The 25,928-nt window shown below is 45.9% G+C and overlaps 1 protein-coding gene across 3 annotated transcripts; it reads left to right on the forward strand.

The window, feature by feature from the left end:
* On the forward strand, positions 1-25,824 carry fgf12a (fibroblast growth factor 12a). 3 transcript variants are annotated; one of them, XM_052087316.1, is made up of 6 exons: positions 4,794-6,073; positions 7,030-7,077; positions 10,485-10,595; positions 14,820-14,923; positions 24,742-24,940; positions 25,171-25,824. In XM_052087316.1, exons 1-6 carry the CDS (start codon positions 5,878-5,880, stop codon positions 25,284-25,286), a joined length of 774 nt encoding a protein of 257 aa, XP_051943276.1. In that variant the 5' UTR covers positions 4,794-5,877; the 3' UTR covers positions 25,287-25,824. The 3 variants fall into 3 exon arrangements, with proteins under 3 accessions (XP_051943278.1, XP_051943276.1, XP_051943277.1); XM_052087318.1 differs by lacking the exons at positions 4,794-6,073; positions 7,030-7,077 and adding an exon at positions 1-331; XM_052087317.1 differs by lacking the exon at positions 7,030-7,077.
* The last annotated feature ends 104 nt before the right edge of the window (positions 25,825-25,928 follow it).

Raw genomic sequence — 25,928 nt, forward strand, 5'->3', positions numbered from 1 at the left:
GCGGCGGTGGGGGTGGTGGGGGTTGAGACCACCTCGAGATGCCTCGTTTTAGCCTAACGTGCCCCGCCGACTGTGCCCTTCCGAGGCTATAGAGAAGGAGAGAAGGGGGGGCGGCAAGGCTGCCTGGCTGGCTGCGTACGATATGCTGCCCGACCCCGCATGCCGTGCTGTGTTGTGCTATTGTTTGGATTGAGGAGGGCTGCCATCCCCCCACCCCCTCCCCCCAAAAAAGCCAAATCAATGAGGATTCTTAGGCCATTTCTTCAGAAAGGAGCGCATATGCTGCAGTGTTTCTGTGGACAACGATCGAAGTCGACCACTATCACCGACGGTGAGAGACCCCCCCATCTCCCCAACCCCCCACCTCCACGCTCTCTTTGCATGCTCATAAGTGTGTATGTGTTAGGGGTGATGGTGACGATGATGAAGAAAGCGATTGAGTGGTTTGATTGGCCCCGCACACACGAGTCGAGTGCTGCGGCTGAGTCGCTCCTCATCTGGCCCCAGTTGAGTGCGTGCACCAGTTAGCGACGACCCCCCCCCCCCCCCCCAGTCCTCTTCGGCGCTCCACGCACACGCCGGTCGGTGCGTCGAACCCGCGCGATGTCGCGTCAAAGTAGCCCCCCAAAAACAGCCCCCGGGTGAGCGCCGTGTATGCAAGGCACCGCAAGGCCCCGGGTTGGCAAACTTTTCACTACTGTACTGCATGTACGGTGTATTATGCGGTGATGTACTTCAACTCGATACTTAATAAGGAGGCAAGACAGTTAATGTACTTCCCCACCCCCCCCCTCCCCGGCCGGCCACCTTTGAGGTTATCGTTTGAATCCCGAACGTCATGTTATGCCGCTTAGTTAACGTGAGACAAAGTTCGAGAAGTCCTCGTGTGATTAACTCGTGTGCTATATCGGTACACCGCATGGGGTGTACCAGATTTTTTTTTTTTTTTTGTGGTCCGGTGAAAGCAAGGTTGAACTTTTTTGACCTATTCCCAAAACGTATGTTTGACAACATGTGTACAGTGAAGCGCGGTTGTGAGAGCATCATGCTTTTGGGATAGTTTTCTTCAGCTGGAACTGGGGCCTTAGACAGGGTGGAGCAATTTAGAAAGATTTTGACATACCAGTCAGTACTTGCGCTTAAATTACCATCAGAAAGCAAAGTCAAAAAACAAAAGTTAGAAAAGCCTACTAGAACAGCTAAACTTTATTAGGGATGACCTGGAGCCACTTGAAATGGTTGCAGGTGTATGCTGACTCCCAGTTTACATACATTTGAAAGTATTTAGTTAGTTCTGAAGACAAGCCACTATCCCCCATTTATCAACTGTGTTTTTATTATCCAATTTTGTGCTAATTAAAACAAAAAAGGAGTTCTACACCTTGATCCCATATTTAGAATATTTTGGTCTCATTTTTTTACCTCACCAAAACTGGCATTTGAACACGTTTGTGTAGACTTTTTTTTAATATCCATTGTACAGTATCAAAGTAATAAAAAAAAAAACCAGACTCTTTGACAATGTTGAGTTCAACGTATGCTCGATCTCTATTTTACTTCCCCCCAATAAGGCTGCCCTTTATAGGAAGCACGAAATGAATTATTAATTCAGTGGCTTACACGTTTTCAGCTTTAATTAACCGCTGTAAGTCATTGAATAAGGACACCGGAAGTGACCTTCTGAGGCAGCAAAGGCTGCGCAACATTCCACTCTTTCACTTCTATTCATGTCCTTTCTGTTGCCTTCATCATAAAGTCGTGTCCAATTTTAATCCCACTGACGTGTTTAAGTGACATGACAAGCACTTTCAAAACCTTTTTTTTTTTAAAAATGCCTGTCCTCAAGTGCACCTCAACAATCAAATTTTGGAGCTACTGTAACAACTTGCTTGCTTTGTTGTGCTTTGGTGCCATAAATACCAGTAACTTCGATTTTAACGTTCTTCCCGAGGCAAATGGATCAAAAGCAGAATATGTTGCGATCTGCATTGCTGATATAAATCTTTTTGTTGGTCCTTGCACTGGATACAAAAAGTCTACACCCCCCCCCCCCCTGTTCAAATTTCATCTTTTTATCAATATAAAGAATTCAAAAATGTTGTCTACCTTCAACTCATTTACTCCCAAAGACGTTTTTAAACGTCTTATCAGACTTGGTCCAGAATTGAGTTAATGTGACCTGTAAGGGGGCGGCCCGGAAGTCCAGTGGTTAGCACGTCGGCTTCACAGTGCAGAGGTACCGGGTTTCGATTCCAGCTCCGGCCTCCCTGTGTGGAGTTTGCATGTTCTCCCCGGGCTTGCGTGGGTTTTCTCCGGGTGCTCCGGTTTCCTCCCACATTCCAAAAATATGCATGGCAGGCTGATTGAACACTCTAAATTGTCCCTCGGTGTCAGTATGAGCGCGGTTGGTTGTTCGTCCGTGTGTGCCCTGCGATTGGCTGGCAACCGATTCAGGGTGTCCCCCGCCTACTGCCCGGAGACGGCTGGGATGGGCTCCAGCACCCCCCGCGACCCTAGTGAGGATCAAGCGGTACGGAAGATGAATGAATGAATGACCTGTAAGGGACCCACCCCCACTGAAAAGCAACGAAACTTTTTGAGACATTAGAAGTGACAACCTCCTATTGCAAATAAATTTCAGCTGTTCTCCTAGGCTTTGCCTGTAGCTCTAAGCCATACTTTACTCTAGGTTGCAGCTATTGCTTTATTTTCACCATACAGTTTTTATTGTGGTTTCCACACAGTGTGCTCAAATGTTTTTATGTGAACAGTCATGATCTAAGAAAGTAGAGATGCTATTTGTGCCTTATATACAATCCATGTCACGTGAAATGCTGGCCTTGCGTTCCGGGAATCGGAATATAATTTTCGTGCAACCATTGACATGTATGATTCTCACTATTGATGCACTTGTGTACTCTGAATCTTTAAACTTGCATTTTGCTCTGTTTTGGTTCTTCAAGGCAGCAGGGTGTTTCATAAATACCACCGCCCCTTTTTATCTATTTTAATTTTTTTTTTTAGTCAAATGTCAGGTGATGTGCTGTCTGAAACGATTTGACTGCAGAGGAAATTACAATATGCACTCTGAAGTCTCTTCTCATTTTGCTAAGATGACAACAATTGAGTTTAAAATCACGGTTTGAAGGTTAAACAAAAGCACACAAAGCAGGAAGTGCACCAAGTAGGCACTGTGCCAAAGTTGCGCAACATAATTTAGTGTTGTCTTTGCAATATCAACTTTTCACCAGGGGTTCACCTGTGTCCAAAAAAAAAAGACAGCTGGGATATGTTCTATGAATTATTCAAAGTTGTCAAGTATGTCAGCTAAAGTGTTTGATTCAAGTTCAGATGGCTGATGAAAAGTAAGCAAAAGTGCGAGTACGCTGTGGATATTATTCTTGTTCAGTTTTTTGTTCCTGAAAGTTTAAATAGAATTTATTCAAAGAAACTCACTTTTTTTGTGGTAAAGGTAATACAAAATCAGCTTGGATAGGCTCCAGCACACCTGCGACCCCAGTAAAGAGAAGCAGGACAGAAAATGGATGCATGGCTAAGGCTTCCACCACAAGGGGGCAGCAGACGTAAAGAAATTCCCCTTGACGTGTACAGTATTTGGTTCATTTTCTCCCCCGTTTTCAAACGCATAAAGCGACTTCTAATTCAGCAGTGCATATGTTTATATTGATCTCCAAATCAATACACTTATAATATATGGCAGAACATCACATTCGCTGCTGCTGGGTTTACGTGCCAGCAGCTGCTTCTTGGCTCAAAAAGAACATCAATTGTCTTTGTATCCGGACGCCATCGAGGGAATATTTAATATATTCATAACATGCCTCTACCCCACAAAAGACCCCCCCCCCCACACACACACACACACCTTTTAAGAACACAACACTTGAAACAGTAGACTCTTGCCAGCATCTTTTGCACTGTTTATTCTCTCCCTGGGAAAAGCCTGCATGTGTTTGTACCTCTTATCTCACACTCAGACAAGGGGGGCGTGGGGGGGGGGGGGCTCCACCGATGATACTCGCATCTTATGTAAGGAGGAGATATAAATAAAATAAGTATTTGTCGCGATTGCAGAGAATGTGTCAAAAAGGGAGGAGCGAGGGAAAAAACATTTCAATGTTTCATGGGAAAAGGAGGTTTCCCATGAAACACACACACACACACACGCACACGCACACGCACACGCACACGCACACACACACACATTGTCATTATCTTGGTCTCGAGTGTGTGTAATCCATTCACTGATAGTTAGAGCTTGTGAAACTCTTAAAACCAGTTCTCGTACCACAACTCCAGGGTCACTACTTGCTGCATCAGGAATTGGCAATTTAAATGAGAAGTCAGCCCCCAAATTCTCTTGACAATAATAAGTTCCATGCAGCCCCCGTAGTCCAAACACGGCATTCTGTTTAATATTGTGTTTGTGGAATATGAGTTACACAGCAAAATACACCCATTTTTAGCCATGTCTGCGGGCGGCCATTTTGGCCGTTGCTGTCAACCAAAAAAAAATAAAAAATAAAAATAAAAAAATCACCACAGTTGTTCAGGGCTAAGCTAAAAAAAACAAACAGATGAGCCGTGATTGGTCGCTACCTGAGCAACTGTGATGTTGTTTTATTTTTTGGTTGACAGGAACGGCCAAAATGGCCGCCCACTGAGCTAGCTAAAAAACGGGTGGATTTTGCTACGTAACTCATATTCCGCAGCGGCAACATGAATCAGAATGCCGTGTTGAGACGAGTGGAGGCGCATACAACATACTACTGAAAAGAACATTTTTGGGTTGACTTCCTCTTTAAATGCTGAAGGCTGCTCCAATCCCTGACATACAAGAGTTTGTCATGAACATTTATCCAAATGGAGCAATAATGACACATTTAGCAGCACTCTCCTCCCCGCTTCCTTTTTTGTCTTCTTCTTATTTATTCACATTTTCTATACCGGCGCTCTCATTGTATGGCTTTGAGAATTCCTAATACACTCACGTATGATTGCGTTAAGAGAGTTGGAGAGAAAGGGAGAGTGGGGAGAAGGAGGAGGAGCAGGAGGGGAGGGGGGGTAAGCGGGTGAGGCGGTCTACAGAGCGTTCACTTTGTCGGCGTCGGAGCAAACCCACAGCATCCGCGCAAGGAGACATACCGAGGAATAATGCCGCTCTTTCATTTTGCGCTCCCCTGAAACTAATTGTTGCTTTTGATACCACCCCCACCCCTCTCCCCGCCACCCCCACCTTGCAAGCTTCTATCACATCTCTGCAGCAGCCTTCACTGCCGAACCCCCAGCCCTTTTTTTTTTTTCCTCCTCCCCGTTGCATCGAGAGGTGCCATCGTCAAAACCGGAGCGTGCGGCGTGCATGCACGGGGCTCATCTGGGCTGCTTGCACAGCGCCGCCGTGCACAGTCATGTGCGGGGGATTCAACACCTGAAGGGACGTTCTTTTTCTTTTTTTTTTTTTTCTTCAGTCCATATGAAGAATTGCTAAAAAAAAAAAGAAGCCCGGAAGGATTTCGGCAGAGCGGTAGTCAGAACCTCTCCAATGACACGCCACTTATCAAGACTGTTGCGGGTGTATGTGTACGCTCCGGTGGCTTGATTGATAGCAAGTCCCGACGGCGCAACAAAGTTCTTCCATATTGCCTGAAGATGCAACTGGAATCTCAATGATGTTCCGGACCCAGAGTTCCTCATCAGAATGACATTTGGTTGAAGCGTCTGTTCGATACTCAGAATCCACTGCCCCCCCCCATCCCCCTCTTTTGTGTGTTTTTTTTTTTTTTGCATTACATATCTGCACCAGCTTCCCCTCTCAGCCGCACCGGGTTTTTTTTTTTGGGATCCGGTTACGGGGAGATGGCCGCGATCGCCAGCTCTCTGATCCGCCAGAAGCGCCAGGCGAGAGAGTCGAACAGCGACCGGGTGTCCACCTCCAAGCGTCGCCCCAGCCCCAGCAAGGACCCCCGTTCGCTGTGCGAGCGTCATTTTTTGGGGGTTTTCAGCAAAGTGCGCTTCTGCAGCGGCAAGAAAAGACCCGTGCGCCGGCGACCAGGTCAGTGCTAGTGCTAGGAACCGATACACACCCCGACGTTCGCCGCCACGCCGATGCGCGCAATGTGTGCGAACGGAACCCTTAACACCCCCCCCACCCCCCCCTCCCACCTCCCAGCTGAACCCAGCCCAAATCCTCCCTGCTCCCCTTCAGAGCAGCAGAGGCTTTGTACTGCAGTCATTGGCTCCCAAAAGACCCTCAGAAGGTAGAATTTCTCTGCGGCGCAAAAAAAAAAAAAAAAAAAAATCCACCTGTTCCTTTCGGATGTGTCGAGCATGTCTCGGCTGTGACGTCACCCCCGTTGCCCTGATCAGAATGCACGAGGAGTCTTCCGTCGTGAAGGTGAACAACGAGAACCCCCCCACACCCCCTCTCAAAGCTCTAATTCTAAATGAATGCTGATTGGGGGTTTTCCCAGAGGTGGGGGGGGGGGGGGATAAGTTGCACCGCAGTGCACCACGAGCCTCTTTTCAGACGAAATGTTTTAATGGTAAACGTTGATTGCGGAGAACGTGGGAGCATGACTGCAGCGGAGGGGATGGTCTCCGTGATGGAAGAGCTACTCCGCTTTTTATTGATGCCTCACGATAGTTCCGTGTTGGCGCACAATGATGTAAGTCACCCCCCCACCCCCCACCGACCCCCAAGGTAGTTATAATGGGAGAGTCCCGCAGACAGACAAGCGGACCGATTCAAACCTCGTATGGATCTGCGCCAATAAGCAATTGCGCTGGCATAATTTTGCCAGTTGAGAATATTTAGTTGGCAGGTAGGTAAACTTTTGTAAATGACATAACATTGTAAGGCGGCCATGAATGTGAACCCCGACGTATTTTCGCTGATACAAATCGATACACTGGACTCTTTTTTTTTTTAATAAAGAAATCAAATCTGCCTGTTTTAAAAGACTGTTTTTCCTTCTGTCCCAACCACAACCCCCCCCTCTACTTCGTAAGATGCACCCTCGAAACCTCCACAGGTGTCCCATAAGGGCTGCAGGCTAGGTCAGTAGCTCAGCCTCCATCCGTGTGTGCTGTGTTTCTTCTCGTCTCCACCCCATCTTGCGCCCATGTCGACTACACCCCCCCACCACCCTCCTCCTCTTTTTTGGGCTCGGTGGGCGTGGTGGGGAGGGGCACAGAGGAAAGGGGGGGGGGGGGGCTCCGTTGGGTACTCAATACCTGTCTGACTGCTAAGGTTTTTTTGTTTTGTTTTTTGTCCTCTCATCTCTGTGTGGCTGTCTTTCAAAAAACGGTTTGGCTCCGCCTCCTCATTTGAATTTTGCTTCTTTTTATTTATTTTTTTTGGTCAGTGTTGGATCAAACCCTCGGCCGTCCTCCGAAGTCTGTAAATATTGTGTGTGTGTGTCAAGCTCTAGTCAAGGTGTACATTGGTGTTGATGAATATGATGTGCGTGCCCCCCCTACCCCCTCTTCCGCCGCTATTAGAACAGGTGGTCATTCACCATTTCACGGCCATGACGCCATTTGTCAGCGTGCCTAAATGTCTTGTCCTGTTTAGTATGAAGTACTTGTATGACCTTTTTATACTGGCTGCTGTCGGCCGTCACACGATACACATACACACGACCATTACACTGTTGTGCGTTGAAGGAATTGGGTTTGGACCGTACGCTCATAGGGCTCGTCCCAGGAATGTTTCACACTGGTCTGAATGATCCCAGAAATAGAAACAAAACAATTGTGGGGTGACTTTTGGGGCACCCTGTCGATGAAACGCCGTCCTATTGGTGTGACGAATGTTTGGCGATGCCTATTGCAGTGAAAGATGAACATGTACTGTATTTCACTTTAATATTCAGTGAATTCATTTTCTGAAAAAAAAGCCATAGAATATTTATATTTGTATTTTTGGCCGTGGTCGCAGCTTTCAAAGAGCATTGTTTTACAGTCAGTAGGGGAAAAAAAATTAGCTCGAATGGATCTATTAATTTAACTAACATGTTTTTGGACTAAGCACAACCAGAGCAGAGCTGTCGTGCCAAACGGACTATCCTTGCACATGAAGTAACGTGATGTATACAGTATCGAAAGTGAAAGTTGTGATACTCTAAAACACAAACGTGTCGCACTGTTGAAATGGCAGATTTATGACACGCTCCCATCCAAAGTTTGGCTGTCTAAATGAGCTCACCGTGCTACCGAAATTAATGTAAGTGATTATTATTATTACCATTTTATATTTATAGTACGAATCGCTCACCTGGTCAACGTAGTGCAGTGTAGTTGGTCACCGACGGGTCCCTTTAGCACGGCGAGTCTGCCGTCGGTCATACCAGCCGCTTCTACAAGCCATCATAAGCGTTTGTAACATTAAGCAATAAATACATCCATGTTTTTCCAGGACGCAAATTAAGGAATACCTCATGCACTATAAATGGACTGTCAAAAGGTTTTTGTGGAGGGAAAAAAGAAAAAAAATGCTGTTGAGATCGGCGCTGTAGTGGCGAATTAGCATGAAATCTTCCATGGCTAATTGGTTTGCGTTTACATTTGGTGAACATATCATCTGCTTCCCGTTTTACCGGAGCGATGCCGTTTTTGCTAATCTCATGCGGGTCCTAGCGAAAAACCAGGGCACGCTCTCTCTCTTCCTCTTCTGACGCGCAACGAACAGCTTTGGAGTTGGATGCACTGCTGAGCATTGTCTGCCATCTTGTGGTTAACACTGTTACTACAACTTCAGACTGCTCGGCTATTGTGAACATTTTTTTTTTGTGGACAAAAAATAAAAAAAAATAAAATTGTGGACTCCGATTGATAGCTGCCATTTGCCCATCCCCGTTATAGGCATAATAAAAATAATATAGTGATATAACAAATTCATATAATAGATACTATTTTATTATCACAACCTTAGTGACAATAAACGGTATGGAAAATGGATGGATGCATAGATAAAAATTCAAAGTCTGTGTGTCTCGATCCAGAAATCTAGATTGCATTTTAACTCTAGCGTATCGTCACCGTCCTTCGGAAACCATAGGATGAGGTCACAGTGGCTGTATCCACCTTTTATTTTTATTTTTTTTTTAACTTAATAGGTTCCCTTACAACATCCCTCTTCTTCATGGGCCTGCTGTGCCTGCAGCAGATGGTCCAAGATGAGCTGACATCAGCTCGACATAAAAGTTGAGGGGAGAAAAAAAAAACGTGTTCAATCGTTGGGATCCTGAGCCTTCAGCCCTCAAGAGATGTAGTGAAAAAAGAAAAAAGAAACAGGGGGGCCATGTGTTGCTTCCCTCAAAAGGATCGACCTCTAAGTTTATTCTGACTTTGCAGGACAATTAGGCTTGGACTCAGATCACAGATATTTTTCCCGCAACGTGTTGCTCAATGGACATTTAGAGATGATGTAACATAAGAGAACCGGAACTCGGAATACTGCTCCACAGACATTTAAATGGTCGCCTTCCAATTATTTGACTTTTCAGCATTCTGCCCCCCCCTTTTTTTGTTTTTGTTGGCAGAACGTGATTTGAGGCTTACTTATGCATGCCATCCCTCATTCCTGTGCGTGACACAGCCTGGCGTTAAATAAGTGCAAATGTTCGCAGATCTTCCACAAACCTGCCGTGACAAACTGCATAATTTGTTCCCTTTGTCAGCCGGAGAATACAAAATGATTTGTTTTTTTCTGTCTGTTTGCCTCCAACCCCCGAAAGGCTCATCTATTGTGGGGGGGGGAAAAAATAAATAAAAAAAACAAACCAAACTAATTTCATTACGAGCCTCAAGCCTGATCAAACAGGGCTGTTCGTTTTCTCACACATCCGCCCCCCCCCCCCAACCTGGCATTGCCAGACACCCAGTGGTTATTTAACCCTTTTTCATCATTATACCCCTCCCCCCCGTGAAGCATTGAGCATTTCCAGCAGCACCCTGGCGAGGCACCAGATGACACAGCCTCAGAGTTAGAGGTCAGTCAAGGTTATTGTCATGAGAACCCCCCCCCCCCCCACGCCCCCCAACACTCTGGAAACTTTGGATTAAGAACTAGTGCCGTCAGAATCTGTCCGTCCAACCTGCTTGTTGAATCTCCCTTTTAAGGATGCTGTAATTTCTGTTCCGGGGGGGAAGTTTGATTACCGCGGGGCGCACCAAACGTCTTCTCGTTACAATTCAATTCGTTATTGGTGAGCAGTCAGTCGGTAAGGTCCAAGTAAGTACGAGGGTGGATTGCGATTGTATTTCCGTTAAATGTACTCGGAACACATTCTCTTTTTTTAGTGCCTTCACTACAAATGATATATCTCTTTTTATTATTATTTTTTTTTTGTTAAAGTGATTAAAAAAAATTTTGGGGTCTGACATGATCTTGCTGGGCCCGGGTGGGTTGTGGCCTGGCCCAATGTGTGTTGTGTGCGTGCGTGTGTGCGTGCGTGTTGCAGAGCCACAGCTGAAAGGCATCGTGACACGACTGTTCAGCCAGCAGGGCTTCTACCTGCAGATGAAGCCGGACGGAACCATTGATGGCAGCAAGGACGAGAACAGCGACAACAGTGAGTTGTGCCTTCGCATCATTTTTTTTTGCAGAACAAATAAGCAAAGGCCCACATATTTGTCATTTTCTGCAACTCCTTCTACCGTCATCACAAGCTGGCTAGTTTCGTTCGTGGACTAAAATCCAACCCTAACAAAAAAAAAAAAAAAAAAATCACTTACTTGCCACCTGTATGTGTTTTAAACAATGTGAACTGTGTAATGCAGTGGTCCCCAAGCCCCGGGCTGCGGACCGGCATCGGTCCGTGGGTCATTCGGCACCGGCCCGCACAGAAAGAATAAAGAACTTCCATTTTCTTGATTTCGGAAACTCAATATGCTTTATTTTGAAAAAATACCGGATTCTCTGTTACATCCATTTACAACCATTGCTTCCATTTTATTGATTTCGGAAACTCAAATATGTTTTATTTTGAAAAAATACCGGATTCTCTGTTACATCCGTCTACGATTTATATATATATATATATATATATATATATATATATATATATATATATATATATATACAGTAATATATATACTCAATATGCGGCGATGGTGAGTTGTAGTTTTCATACATTTTGTATTTGCGGTGTATTTTATTTTGAAGGCACATTTAAACATTACTGTAGCGACAAGAGTGTTGCGGCCAGATAGGACGTTCCCGTGTCATGATTCGTGTTTTATGATTATGCGCCGAAAATACCACAGTTTTCAATGCAGGTCATAGCATATTATTTTGTTGTATTTATACGCCACATTTTAAAGGCCGGTCCCGGAAAATATTGTCTGACATTAAACCGGTCCGTGGGGCAAAAAAGGTTTTGTGGCCGCTGGTATAACGGACTGTTGCATCTCTGTTTCTCCTCTGACTTATTCCATCCTAATTCTTTGGGGGCGGTTTCCTCCCTGCAACAATTCAGAATCTTACACGGGAGTATTGTTGTAAAGGTTACTCTGTAAGCTTTTTTTAATGGTTGTATTTCATGAGCAGTTTCCTCTCTTCCGCACCACTGCACGGCTCTCGCAACCTTTCTCCTCCGAGGGAAACGTAAACCGTCAACATTCAAATATCATCAAGATTGTGTGATTTTGGACAGCTAGAATTGGGGGGGGGGAGTATGCCATTCAAGTACTGCACCCTAAAAATGGTAAATTGTAAAAAGCATATTTCTTGAAACTTCAGTTCAGTGAACATCCAAGCCAGGCAGGATCTGAGGTCCGTTGTACAATACGCTGCACAGTTTTATTTTTATTTTTTCTTCAACCGCAAAAACATGGTGTGATTTTCAAGCGAGAAGTGTATTGCCACCAAGACAAAAAAGAAGTAAAGGAGCCAAAAGTGGACAAAATGGAGCGAGTTGATCTTTTTAGAAGCTGTTGACAGTTATCTACGGATACATTCACTTGTCTGCATGAACGCATTTGTGTTACAGAGACTCTCCACGCTTTGCTTTCTAGCCTCAGGCAACATATGAAATGATCAATATATTTACCAGTTATTGGAAAACTGTGTATATGTACTGTACTGCGTGTCACTGGAATTAGCCCGAAACCTCCTTTGTCCAATTTAATTTTGTCAATAATAATGAATAATTGTCAATTTTGTCGGTTTCATATTTTTTTTCCACAAATAGATAATCCTGGTGAGTCCCCACGCGGGTTTGTTAATCCTACAAATCCAGTTTGGCAGACTCCCGATTTTTTGTGAAAGCATATATGCACTTTCAAATGGCTGTCGTGCCCGCAGCATTGCGACGCCTCCAAAATTTGAATCGACGGCAAAACTCAGGACCAACACTCAATTGCTGATCGAGATCAGAGGTCTCCCTGTCTGGAACGAAGACAGACGGACAAACCAAAAGAGCTTCTGGACCCCAGCAGCCTTCTAGTGGTCTAGAGAAAGCTCCCCCGTGTCATGTTTTCAATGTTTTACGTGGATCAATCCTCAGTGAGAAAACAATTAGACGTCGCTGTCGAGGCCAGAAAAGGATTACCGCACAGGGGAAAGGCTTTCTGTTTAGGGGGCATCTGTTGTGTTCTGGAGGTTTTTGTAGTATGTTGAGGGCTTCCCCGCCTCGAGGTAATCCGCTTGTTGAAAGGGGCGATTGTCAGGCCGCGGGGATGACGGGCTGCGGTGAATAATTCAGCGGCGCGGAACTAAAAATACCACCGTTTCCGTTTGTACCCACTAAATAATTCTCCGTATGTGGTGCTGCAAGCGTAGACGGTTTGAAGGTAGAATTTTTTTTTTAAAATAAACGGGACGGGAGGGAAAAAAAAGAGTGCTGGAGCAGCACAAAGACTTTTTGATATTCAGAGCCAGCACGGATGTATTGATTGAGTGGCTGGTGTATTTGAATAATAGATTAGCGCTTTAGCCTTGAACCGTGCTCCTTTCTGACCTGCGACACCCCCAGCAGCAGATAGCGAAGCTGTCATTTATTTTCAGCGGCTTTCCGCAGAACCGATGGTATGGGGGGGGGGGCATACGAGGTGCGACCTTAACAAAGAAAAAAGGAATCGATTAAAAAAATAAATAAAATTAATCTGATTGTATATCAGGAGGCGGCCCGGTAGTCCAGTGGTTAGCACGTGGGCTTCACAGTGCAGAGGTACCGGGTTCGATTCCAGCTCCGGCCTCCCTGTGTGGAGTTTGCATGTTCTTCCCGGGCCTGCGTGGGTTTTCTCCGGGTGCTCCGGTTTCCTCCCACATTCCAAAAACATGCGTGGCAGGCTAATTGAACACTCTGAATTGTCCCTAGGTGTGAGTGTGAGTGCGAATGGTTGTTCGTCTCTGTGTGCCCTGCGATTGGCTGGCAACCGATTCGGGGTGTCCCCCACCTCCTGCCCGAAGACAGCTGGGATAGGCTCCAGCACCCCCCGCGACCCTAGTGAGGATCAAGCGGTTAGGAAGATGAATGAATGAATGAATGAATGAATGAATGAATGAATGATTGTATATCAGGATTTAGGAGGCGAGTGGACCCCCTATGCCCATCAGTGGCTTGAGGGGGGGGGGCACATTTCCACCATCGACGGTCCGAAGCAGCGGTCGATATTTATCGAACGAAATCGATTCTCCTCGGAGGACAGTCTTGCACGGGCACGTCCGCCCTCGCCCCCCCCCCCCCCCCCCCCCCCCCCCCCGCCAGCCTTATCTGATGTTCCTTCCCCATCAACGCTCGATCCAATCGACACAATACAAACCCGCAGCGCATCCAGATATGTCTCCATCCGGAAAGCAAAGTCCATGAAAGTCATCGTCGTCATGTCCTCGCAGTCCGTCGCCACAGAGATAACAATGACGATGAGGTCCGGTCATGAATGGCCAAGAAGCAAATTTGCTTCCAGCGTGACATTTCCAGATAACCAACGAGCGGGATAATGAGAATTTCTAAGAACCGCTTTAAAAAATTTTTTTTCTTTCTTATCTTCGCTGTGATCAACATCCTCAAGGAGTGTTGAGGTCATCTTCACGAGTGGCCTCCGTGAGGATTTCAATATTCAAACGTGCCGTCATGGTGGGCCACGTTTGCTGTGATTTTAACAGCGGCGCATGATGATGCGGCGGTTATAACAGGATTCGCCGTTCAGTAAATTCTGCTCATCTCTGATTTGTTTTTGTTTTTTTTTTAGTGCGGCGCTTTGCGAACCAATCGGCATTGAGTGATTACCGAGTGCGATCACGACTCAGAGGCGCTTTGCTTATGTTGCAGAGTCAGTCAAATCTGATCAGGACTTTGATAAAACACAATAGCCGAATGCCCGAGTGCCCGTCTTTCGGTTGCGTTCGTTTGTGCTGATGTATAGAACTTGTGGGGATTCTTTTGTGCGTGGCACATTCTGCACTGTAAGATATTTTTGGGGGATTCTTGTACTTGACGGAATAATCCTGTCTGATTACAAGATGGCCGACCTCTTAGCACATATCTTTTAAAGCCATTTCAATGTACCCTCCAAACATTACCGTTTGAGCCATAAAACCCGATTCCCCCAAAACCTCGACTTGAATGCCCCTCTGTCAAGAAGCTGTGCCCCCCCCCCCCCCGACCCCCTCCGTTGTTCACTTCTTTCTTGCCGTTTCACTTAACTGCCGTCAGAGCGCCAGAAAGGCGGCCCGGAGAGACGGATCAAGACATTCTCGTGCCTCTGAGAGTTAAGTGAAATCTAAATTCTTCTTCTTCTTCTTCTTTCCCTTTTGTCCCTAACCGCCGCAACAACCGACTTTGCCGCTGCAGCCCTGTTTAATCTGATTCCCGTGGGTCTGAGAGTGGTGGCCATCCAGGGAGTGAAGAGTGGCTTCTACATCGGCATGAACGGCGAGGGCATGCTCTACAGCTCGGTAAGACCCACGCTTTACACTCTGTGTGTGTGTGTGTGTGTGTGTGAGTGTGTGTGTGTGTGACCAGCATTTTCTGCATTCCGCACACGTTCCGTTCCATCCTCTTTGATGAATATCCAGCATTAGCACAAGAGCCCTTGTGATGTACCGTTATTGTGTTGTTGCGAAAGCACTTATCCTCCCACTTTGTTGATCAGGCAGCATGGCGCATGTTTTACATTTAATTCGACATCCAAGTTCAGGACTCATCGTTTGGTCTTACGGACCCAGCGTGGAGTTTAGTCGCAAAAGAAGCGTTGCACTCGGTTGCTGCTGGATGTACGGAATGTTACAGAATGGACGATGTTGAAAAGCTAAATTGCTCTCAAAAGAAAGGAATTGAGGATGCTAACATGGACATTTTGTGCCATCCGCAGTTCATACCGCTTGTCCTCAATTTCAATTTCAATTTCAGGAAGAAGGCGGCCCGGTAGTCCAGTGGTTAGCACGTTGGCTTCACAGTGCAGAGGTACCGGGTTCGATTCCAGCTCCGGCCTCCCTGTGTGGAGTTTGCATGTTCTCCCCGGGCCTGCGTGGGTTTTCTCCGGGTGCTCCGGTTTCCTCCCACATTCCAAAAACATGCGTGGCAGGCTGATTGAACACTCCAAATTGTCCCTAGGTTTGAGTGTGAGCGTGGATGGTTGTTCGTCTATGTGTGCCCTGCGATTGGCTGGCAACCGATTTAGGGTGTCCCCCGCCTACTGCCCGGAGACAGCTGGGATAGGCTCCAGCACCCCCCGCGACCCTAGTGAGGATCAAGCGGTACGGAAGATGAATGAATGAATGAATTTCAGGAAGATACGTTGACTTTTTAACGTACCAAATTCCCACGTCACCGGAATATTTCTTCCAAGCGGGTTCCGGGAAATGAACAGAAGTGGGTGGGAGTGAAGATCATGCCAAAAAAAAAAAAAAAAGAGATTTCTTAAGATGCGAGAAGCGCGCGGGGGAGAGTGTGGGTAGCCCATCGCTAGGCCGGGGGTGGAAAGAGTCACGGATGTCAAATTTAATTTCGCTGCCAGTTACTGCGAGGCGGAAAACGTGCCCCTGGAACACACTGGAATGTTTGATACGCAGAGACGGGAAGTTAACATGCCGAGAAACTAACTTCCAGCTTGGAAAGATGGAAACAACAGAAAATGAAGGAACGAGGGGGTCGCGTGACCCCCGCCTCCCGCCCCCCACATCCCATCTGGCCGACTTCTTTTTAAAATCGCCAGAAGGTGTTTGAAGGACAGACCAGCGTGTACCGATAAGGCAGCGGTTTTATCACAAGCGAGACAGGTCCAGATGGCGTCCATTTTTCTCCAGCGGCGCGACGTCCGGCAAATTTGTATCCGTTCCCAACCTGAGCTCGACTCACGAGCCCTTGCGGCTTCGGACAAGGACGGCGATGCGCAAACGTGACTCATCTGGCTGGACTGATTTTCATTCAGAACTTAAGACTCCTAAACAAGCTCACAGTGATCACCTTCGTGTTAAATAGCAGCCCGGCCGGGCCCGTCGTGTGATTCATTGAAATGATGCCAAATTGGGGACGTGTGGTGTTCATGAAGGCATCATTTGTGTCCGGCGGCCTCGTGATTTTTATGAATTACAAGCTGAGCGGTGCCCTGGTGTCAAATGGCACAGACACTCCATTCATCCTCTTAACGATCCTTTTTATGGCCCGGCGAATGCAATTTTGACCTATGTGGCCATGGAGTGGAAATGTTTGTCAAAAAAGGAGTGTGTGTTTGTGGAGGGGTGGCGGGGTCTGTTTGTCGTGACGGTAGAAAGTGGATTTTAATGACAATACATGAGCCAAATGCACTTTGGTAAAGTCGCTGGGATGGGAAACATGGGAAATAAGCGCGCATCAGTGGGCGGAATGCAAGCGCTGGACTTGTGCGGCTGCTACGCTGCTCAAAGGTGGAGCGAATTAGCATACGGATCGCCAATGATTCAGCAGTACAGGTTGTACTGAGGCAGTCTGAGAATCGAGTAGGGCCGAGTGATTTTGGAAAAATTGATTTTTTTTCTTCCTCCCCCCCTCAGTATTGTGATTGCGATGAGCTCTGCACTTTTTTTTTCCCAAGGTCCTCTTCCCATATGGTTCATAAACACAAGCAATCCATTAATTTGTCCTCCATTAAACAATATTAGAAATCTGTTGATTGATCACTTTAACGACATACTGTCGACATCCATCCATCCTTCCATTTTCCCATCCGCTTTATCCTCGCAAGGGTCGCGGGGGCGTGCTGGAGCCGTACCCAGCGACCTTCGGGCAATAGGCGGGGCACACCCTGAACCGCTTGCCAGCCGATCGCAGGGAAAACACAGACGATCAATCATCTGCGCTCAAGCTCACATCGAGGGACAATTTGGACTGTTCAATCAGCCTGCCACGCATGTTTTTGGAATGTGGGAGGAAACCGGAATACCCGGAGAAAACCCACCCGGGCCCAGGAAGAACATGCAAACTCCACACAGGGAAGCAAGGAGCCAGATTTGAACCCTCCACCTCTGTACTGTGAGGTTGACATGTTAACCACTGGACCACCGGTCCGCCCGTACTGTAAACACATAAATCAACAAATAGCTCACACCGCTATAAAATAAGCCGCTCACGTTTGACTTTCAATGCAACTCGTTGTTTGGCCGCGCCGTTCTCTCTCTGACAAGCTCTTCATGCCACGCCCATCCATGCGTTTGTTTTATTTCATCTCCGTTTCCCAAAAATCTCTCCGCGTTTCTCCCCCTTGGGAGATCATTATTGAGGGATATCCTCTTATTTTGCTCGGGCCTCCATCACTGCTGCTTACGAGACGTGGCGACGGGAGATTTGGGAAGCCATTAAGGTAGTCGCTGCCTTTTTTTTTTTTTCCCGCCCCCTCTGGTGTTCATCAGTTTAAGTGGTCGGCGTTGATTGGCTCGAGCCCCGTTGAGGCTTTTGCTGATGAGGCTGTGGGTGAGCGCGGTTGATAATGCTTGTGCGGCGTGTTTTAGCCCCGTTAGCGCCTGTGTGTGAAAATGAAAAGACTCCCCTTCCATTATTCATAAATTCTTCTCAATATGACCTAGTTTGCCGTTGCCTCGTACAGCAAGAATCAGCACTCCCTCTCTATCTATCAAACTGTTATCTCATCCAGGCATCTCTCTCTCCATAGTCCATAATAGTCCATAATTATCCTTCCATCCATCCATCAGTGGAAGCCACAATTCTATTGAGTTCTGATTTTTTTTAAAAAATGTCGCGAGCAGCAATTCTCCCTTCCTCACCACAACTTCAGGGATGTTTTACTTTTTGTTGATGCAAGGACTATGTAAAGGATACCTGATGAAAAAGAAATTGGATTTTAGGTACAGCTTGAGAGTGGCCCAAGACTTTTGCACAGTGGTGGATTATTCCTTGCCGATTGAGCTGGGCTACACCATCGATCGTTATCCAGCGACCCGTCGAGCTCGGACTAACCATCCATCCATCTCGATTAACCGCTCCTATATTCTTTTTATTTAACTGGGGGATGAAATTCACTGCTTCTTATTTATGTCACAGAAATAAATGACACGTCAGAGTAAAACCTTCACCGAAGGTCCTAAAGGGGGAGAGAGTCCAAGTTGTGGAAGGTTAGACGGAGTGGATAAGTTTTGTTCAAGGTTTAAAAAAAAAAGTGCCAAAATGCTGCTTTGTCTGATCTATTTTATCAGCTCTGGTGCTTCAGGGCACGTTTTCCGTCTAAAAAGCTATCGGTGAGATCTCCAGATGTCATCAGAAATGCTTCAAAAAATGTTTTCTTCTTCATTTATTGAGGACAAATTACGGGCCTAGTATGCAACACATTTTATATCCCCCCAAATAACCGTTCAGATTTGACCCCCCACCACATATGTATTTATTTATTAATTTATTAATTTATTTATTTATTGGTTAGCACGTCGGCTTCACAGTGCAGAGGTACCGGGTTCGATTCCAGCTCCGGCCTCCCTGTGTGGAGTTTGCATGTTCTCCCCGGGCCTGCGTGGGTTTTCTCCGGGTGCTCCGGTTTCCTCCCACATTCCAAAACCATGCGTGGCAGGCTGATTGAACACTCTAAATTGTCCCTAGGTGTGAGTGTGGGCGTGGATGGTTGTTCGTCTCTGTGTGCCCTGCGATTGGCTGGCAACCAGTTCAGGGTGTCCCCCGCCTACTGCCCGAAGACGGCTGGGATAGGCTCCAGCACCCCCCGTGACCCTAGTGAGGATCAAGCGGTTCGGAAAATGGATGGATGGATGGATGGATTTATTTATTCATTGTGTGTAGCCATTTTATTTTTGTCATACATCTTCTTTTTCCCCGCCTTGACCAGTGGGATACGAGCACGTGTTTGTGGTTTCAGTGTCATTTATCATCTCACAGTCTTCTGTGGAAGGTGGTCAGCAAAGGTCATCACGCAACCGCATGCTGACTCTTTAGAGTGAGACCGAAGGAAGATAAACATAAAGGTGGGAAGTAAGAGGGAAAACGTGGTGTGAGAGAATATATCAGTCGAGACCATATCTGACATGAATTCTTGACGGAATATCAGCGAGCAATTTAGGGAGTCCATGTCAGTGCAAGGGGGATTTAAGTCTTTCAAGGAACATTCATGGCTCGGGCTCAAATTCAAATGGAACTCCTTCCAGAAGGCTCCGCAGCCTCGTACAAAAGCCAAAGAACACCTGTGGCGAACACCGATTAGGCTCCTGAGTGTGTTAGGCGCAGTTCTGCTGGCAGCCGCGTTTCATATCCATTACATCTCGTCTTTGTTACATCTCTGCCAAACGACATCGCCGTTCACCTCTCACACAAGTTTGACTCATGTGATTATTTGGGGGGGGGGGGGTAATTCGTCATTTTGGGCAATCGTCAGATTCAGTTTTCATTTCTACTTAAATCGTCCAGCCACATTTATTTCTTACTGTAACATTTATTGTGCCCATGAAATGAAACTGTGAAGCTCAAGTGTCACTTTTGCTGCATTTACTAAAATAGCAACCAAGACTCAAGTAGATACAAGAGTCCCTATTTTTGTGATCGGCGCACAATTGGCGCAAGGCATGGTCGAAATCCGGCACAATGGCAGCCTAGACTTTGTTTGGGTATTTTTGCAGACGCATATAACGTGGCACAGTTTAAAATGGCGGGTTTGCGCCGTTGTGGGTGTGAACACAGCTGCTCATTCGCTTTGGTGCGAGAGAGGGGCACAGCTGCCAAACCCACTCTTCAGCACCCCTCGACATTTTATCTCACAACCCTCAGCTAAGAAGTAATAGTCACATTCAACTGCAGAGGGCATTAATAATGTTCGAATATTTACATACGGTCCATAATCTGTATTCTTCTCAGACATAGCAACTCAGTCGGCGAAGCATTCGGCATGCAAGTGCGAGTGTGCTGCACTCTTTTTTTTTTTGGGTGTTGATTCCTCTTCATTGTCTGCTTCGGCGCTTGACGTAATTCCATGAAGCAGATTTCATTAATGAGAGACTGCGACCTCACCTCATTTTTTTTCCTCACTCACTCATCTGCAAACAAGGTGCGCCGTCAGACTTCAAAGTCACTTACATTCTGCCCTTATCATTCCCCAGAGCTTTTTATTTCCCTCTCCACACGGAACAAACTCATGGGGTGATGTCCTTGCGACTGTGTAGTTTTTTTTTTTTGTGTGGGGGTGGGGGCGGGGGGCTGTCTGTGGTGTGACAGCTCCTGGAGAATAGTTAAGTGCTTTCATACTTGTGACTTATTGCCAGGGATTTCTGAAACTTTTTGGTACATTTGATACATTTTCCCAAGGACTTCCATCTTATCCTTATTCCAATTGAAACATATCTTCACACGGGTTGTCCTAAATGTCACGGGAATTGTTATGTAGTGAACATTTTGACCGCACTGAAGTGAATTAAATGACATTTTGTTTTCATGCAGCGGTACCTTGACTTAGTTTGAGTGACCCAAATGATGAGTTTATTTTTGTTTGACTGGTTTGCTTTGAATTGTGTGCAAAAGCAACGAGCAGCGGTAAGGCCAGGGAACAATTCTGTTTATTGCGGCGATCGGATAACTTGCTATTCGGATAACCTAAAACGATAAAAAAAACAAAAACAAATTTCCACTAAATAATGAACAGCCAGACTGGTTTCATTTTGAGATTATCAAAATTTCATATTTAAATATAAACTGTTCTTAGTGCGGCGGCCCGGTAGTCCAGTGGTTAGCACGTCGGCTTCACAGTGCAGAGGTACCGGGTTCGATTCCAGCTCCGGCCTCCCTGTGTGGAGTTTGCATGTTCTCCCGGGGCCTGCGTGGGTTTTCTCCGGGTGCTCCGGTTTCCTCCCACATTCCAAAAACATGCATGGCAGGCTGATTGAACACTCTAAATTGTCCCTAGGTGTGAGTGTGAGTGTGGATGGTTGTTCGTCTCTGTGTGCCCTGCGATTGGCTGGCAACCGATTCAGGGTGTCCCCCGCCTACTGCCCGGAGACAGCTGGGATAGGCTCCAGCACCCCCCGCGACCCTAGTGAGCATCAAGCGGTACGGAAGATGAATGAATGAATGTTCTTAGTGCAGCAATGAAAAGGCAGATTTTTTTGAAATTATTATTAACACATTAAAACACATTATTTTTTGCCCCCCCCCCCCCAAACAAATTACGGCTTGCGGACCCCAGTTTGAGAAGCACCGCTGTAATGTTCTTGACCTGATTTGGGCTCATAACAGATGAAGAAGGGCCTGATGGTGCGCGCTGTGTCATTGTCTGCCTTCCACACACATGCACGACGAGCATGCGCACACACACACACAAATGCACTCCACGCCAGACAGGCAGGACGTGACCCGCTGAGCCCCAGCCCAGATAGAAACTTCTGCAGTTTGACGGTCCGTTGCATAGGCCCCGATAACTTGCCCTGCTGACCCACCAGAGGTGTCCATACCATACAGCGCTGACCTCAGTGACCTCACCTTCCGAAAGTCCTTTTACCGTACCTGCCTTGCACACGTGTGTCTTTTTCGGAATGAACGGGCAGTGACTCAAGCTGTTGCTGAACTGTGAAATGCTGTGTGAGCACAATGCGTGCACGCACACACACACACACAAACACACACATACACACTCGCAGGCACGCGCACTCGTTGTCTTCAGACGACATATGGCGGCCTTTATTTTTAATTAATTTTTAATTTTTAATTTTGCAACACCAATGAGATGAATACACACAGATAAGCAACGCCATTCGCTGGATGAGATGGAGATGGAGTTTTATTTCTTTTGCTGTATTTAATTATGGGAATGAATGTGTTCACTGTTTGTTGTACTGCCCCCAAGTGGTCAAAAACACCACTTCATGAGTCAGGAATCAAAATTGCGGAAAACTGCTCATTATTAGGCACCATCCCAAACTAGTTATGAATGTCTTGTCTGTACATAGTCTAAACCAGGAATATATCACAGACCTGGATCCCCGAGCTATTTATAAGTTCATTTATTTTACAGCATTACCCTGAATAAATTCGAACATGAATCGGTGAATTAAACGATGGACTGTGAAACTGAAAACTTATTTTCATTTTTTTAAATCACTTGTACATCATTGATCAAATGTAACAGGTGTTAAAGAAAGGCAAAATTAAAGTCATATCCACAACGTCGTTTTTTTGTGCATTTTTTTTTTTTTTTTTACCAGCTCGACTTTCTGTGGCTTTACACATCAACAACCGCACATGCAGCAGGCACGCACGACAACATCATAAATGACCACCTCCAGCTGGAATTGGAATTTGACGACTTTAAAAAGGCCGGAGATAGCGCGAACCCCCCCACACACAACGCGCGCTCTCACACACGCCGACACGTACACAAATCCCGCTTTAAAATGAGATTAAGCTGCGTAGAATCATTCCGGCTGTTCTGCATGGCTGCAACTATCTGCACAAATATAACTGGACTCATTTTCGAGGTGTCTGCTTAAGATAACAAAAGCGTGTGGGACATCACCAAACACAAATCCACCCCACCGAGCGTCACCAACACCAGAGATAACAAAAGATTGACGAGGTTGGATAGGCACTACATAGCCAACTTTTTTTTTTTTTGTATACAAGCCATTAAAAAGTGAATTTTCCATAATATGTCCCCTATAAATTGAGACAAGTCTCCATAAAACCAAAGCCTCTGCTCTGCATGAACTACATCCATCTGCACAAACATAACTTCTCATTTTCAAGGTTCAATGCACTTACTCAGCATTTTTTTTTTTTGCCCAGGCGAGGAGGTCAGCAGTCAAGTTGTGGATGTTGAAGAGGGAGTTGAGTTGATAATGAATGAACTCTACTGATCTTTCAAGCTTGAAATAATGTCGACTCTCAAAAATTCTTTCAAATACATCTTTTGGAAAACCTTTTGAAACCAACAAGCCTGCTGACATGCTTAGCTTCCTGTCTACACCCCTGACTTCAGGCGGCCATCTTGGTTTTGACCCTTGACCACATCAAGGAGAGCACACCTCTAAATGCAGTAGCCGTACCTGGCCTGTGGGGGGCAGACTAAACCAGAATGACCAGACTAAAGTCCAGACTTCAACAACAGACCTAAACTGCAACTTCTACATTTATTTAGCTCAATTTAAAAAAAAATAAAGTGATTTACACAAAAATATAACTCCCTTCAGATATTTTTTTTGTAATGGGCTGGAGTGAGAGCCCAGTTGGAAATCCATCATCAGCAACAAATTCATCAAGATTGATCAATAATTGTGTGAGTGTGTGTGTGTCTGGGGGGGTATTATGGAATGGATACTTGGGAGTATTTCGTAGCCAAGTAGAGTCAGGGTGATGATGGTGAAACAGCGGAAACAGTGACTAGGAGTCATCCTGAGGGCGTGGGAAAGCCGTAGTGATGGAGCAGGATGGGGCGGAAACTCCCGGGAGAAGGTGAAAGAGAAGTTTTTCAGGACTGAACCTTTGCCAAGGCGTCGTAAAAACTGACCGCATTACATAAACGGCTCTTCTGTCCCGGTATTGGTTGGACACAAAAGTAGCACACGCTGTATAGTTCCACAAATGCGTTGCCAGAGTCCATCGGAGTTTGCCAGGACGGTAGAATCCGTGTACCGGTGGCATGACACACATACAGGGGTGGGAGCCCATTTTGAGCAAGGAAGTGAAACGGGCGCTTTTTCCACTTCATATGAATTTCCCACTTTTATATTGACTTCTATTTTAATTAGTCTACTACTACTATGACCACATCTAAATATACATTGGGTTATCTCAGGGAGTAACAGTGGAGGAGTGGTTAGCATCATCTCATAGCAATTGTCAAAATAGCTCGACGTGGTGCCTTCACATGCCACCTGACGTATGAGCGCTGTATGGCGATAGGTGACTCAACCCGCCTCAGAACAAGCAGGAGCTCGGCAGATATAAAAAGGAAATCGTCTTCATATAAGAAGCTATTTATTGCCACTCTCGGCAGAAGGTTACTGTCAGACGAAACATAAAACAAAGAGAATTTCACATGGTGTATTTCAAACAACCACAGGGCCTGTGCTCTCTGAAGATGCTAACTTTTAGCGTCATTGCGGCAGTGTTGTTACCCTTCTGAACACAAACGGGGCTGCAGCAAATGTAGACAGACAAGATAATATTATTCCCAGAAACATTTTCTTGATTCTCTACAATGACTAATATTATCCCATTCCCGTTTCAGCCCGCCGCGAAGACACATTGATGTGTGCTAACTATATTGACAGTGCTTGATGTTATTCTGCTCTCCAAGGAAATGTTCACGCCGGAGTGCAAATTCAAGGAGTCCGTTTTCGAGAACTACTACGTGATCTACTCGTCCACTGTGTACCGACAGCAGGAGTCGGGCCGGGCCTGGTTCCTCGGCCTCACCAAGGAGGGTCAAGTCATGAAAGGCAATCGGGTGAAGAAGACTAAACCTTCTTCTCACTTTGTACCCAGGCCCATTGAAGGTAACACACACACACACACACACTTTTTTAAAAATCACATTAAATATGACTTATTAAATACGACCGTTGACTTAGTTCTGTGTTTATTCTAAAGATCGATTGATAATGTGCCCTTGTTGGGACTTCACGTTATCGTTTTAGTCTCTCCCTAATGTATCTCTTCACTTTGTTTCAACACACATCCATTCTCGTTTCTTCATTTCCTCCCTCCACGATCATCTCCCTCCTAGTCTGCATGTACCGCGAGCCGTCGCTGCACGAGATCGAGGACAAGCACCGCTCCCGCAAGAGCTCAGGAACTCCCACCATGAACGGAGGCAAAGCAGTCAACCGGGACTCCTCATAGCAATGAACGGGAGGGGCTTCCGCTGAGAGGCGTGGCCTGAATGGGAGACCTGAGGAAACTTTCAGCCCCGCCCCAAAACGAATGCACCATCGCTTCCTCGATGAAATAGTGTCGCCATGGTGACGATCGAGGAGCTCTTACTGTACCCACATGACAAGACGGGACAAACTCTGAACTCTTGCCTGTGAAGAAACTTTTAGAAGAATTACTACGACACAGACGAAAACCCACTCTCTCTCTATATATAGTTATATCTATATCTATAAACATTTCCAATCAGGACTTGACTGATATTTTATGCAAAAAAAAAAAAAAAAGAGCTATGATACGCAATGGATCAGAGTCCTCTCCTCACAACAAATATCTCTCATTTCCATAGGAAAAAAAAAAAGCTTTAATACGTGCTCACTTTTCATATGCATTATTTTCTAAATGCTATCTTGTGTTCGATTTGCCAATAATCACAAATCCATCAACACACCAATGTGCTGTGACCGCGAGTGTAACAACTTATTTAAAAAAAAAAAAAAAAAAAGAAGGAGAAGGAGAATTCCTTTGTGGGACTGAGTTACACAAAATGTTTCCTCGTGGGTGAATCTTGAATCACACGAGCTGCTCCGCCTGAATGTATTTAATGATGTA

The sequence above is a fragment of the Hippocampus zosterae genome, chromosome 15 (assembly GCF_025434085.1).
Source record: "Hippocampus zosterae strain Florida chromosome 15, ASM2543408v3, whole genome shotgun sequence".
Classification (NCBI taxonomy): domain Eukaryota; kingdom Metazoa; phylum Chordata; class Actinopteri; order Syngnathiformes; family Syngnathidae; genus Hippocampus; species Hippocampus zosterae.

Coding starts and splice junctions, on each gene's coding strand:
- fgf12a (XM_052087316.1), top strand. CDS start 5,878: ATGGCCGCGATCGCCAGCTCTCTGATCCGCCAGAAGCGCCAGGCGAGA. Junction 6,074..7,029: donor ACCCGTGCGCCGGCGACCAG/GTCAGTGCTAGT, acceptor CTACTTCGTAAG/ATGCACCCTCGAAACCTCCA. Junction 10,596..14,819: donor GGACGAGAACAGCGACAACA/GTGAGTTGTGCC, acceptor TTGCCGCTGCAG/CCCTGTTTAATCTGATTCCC.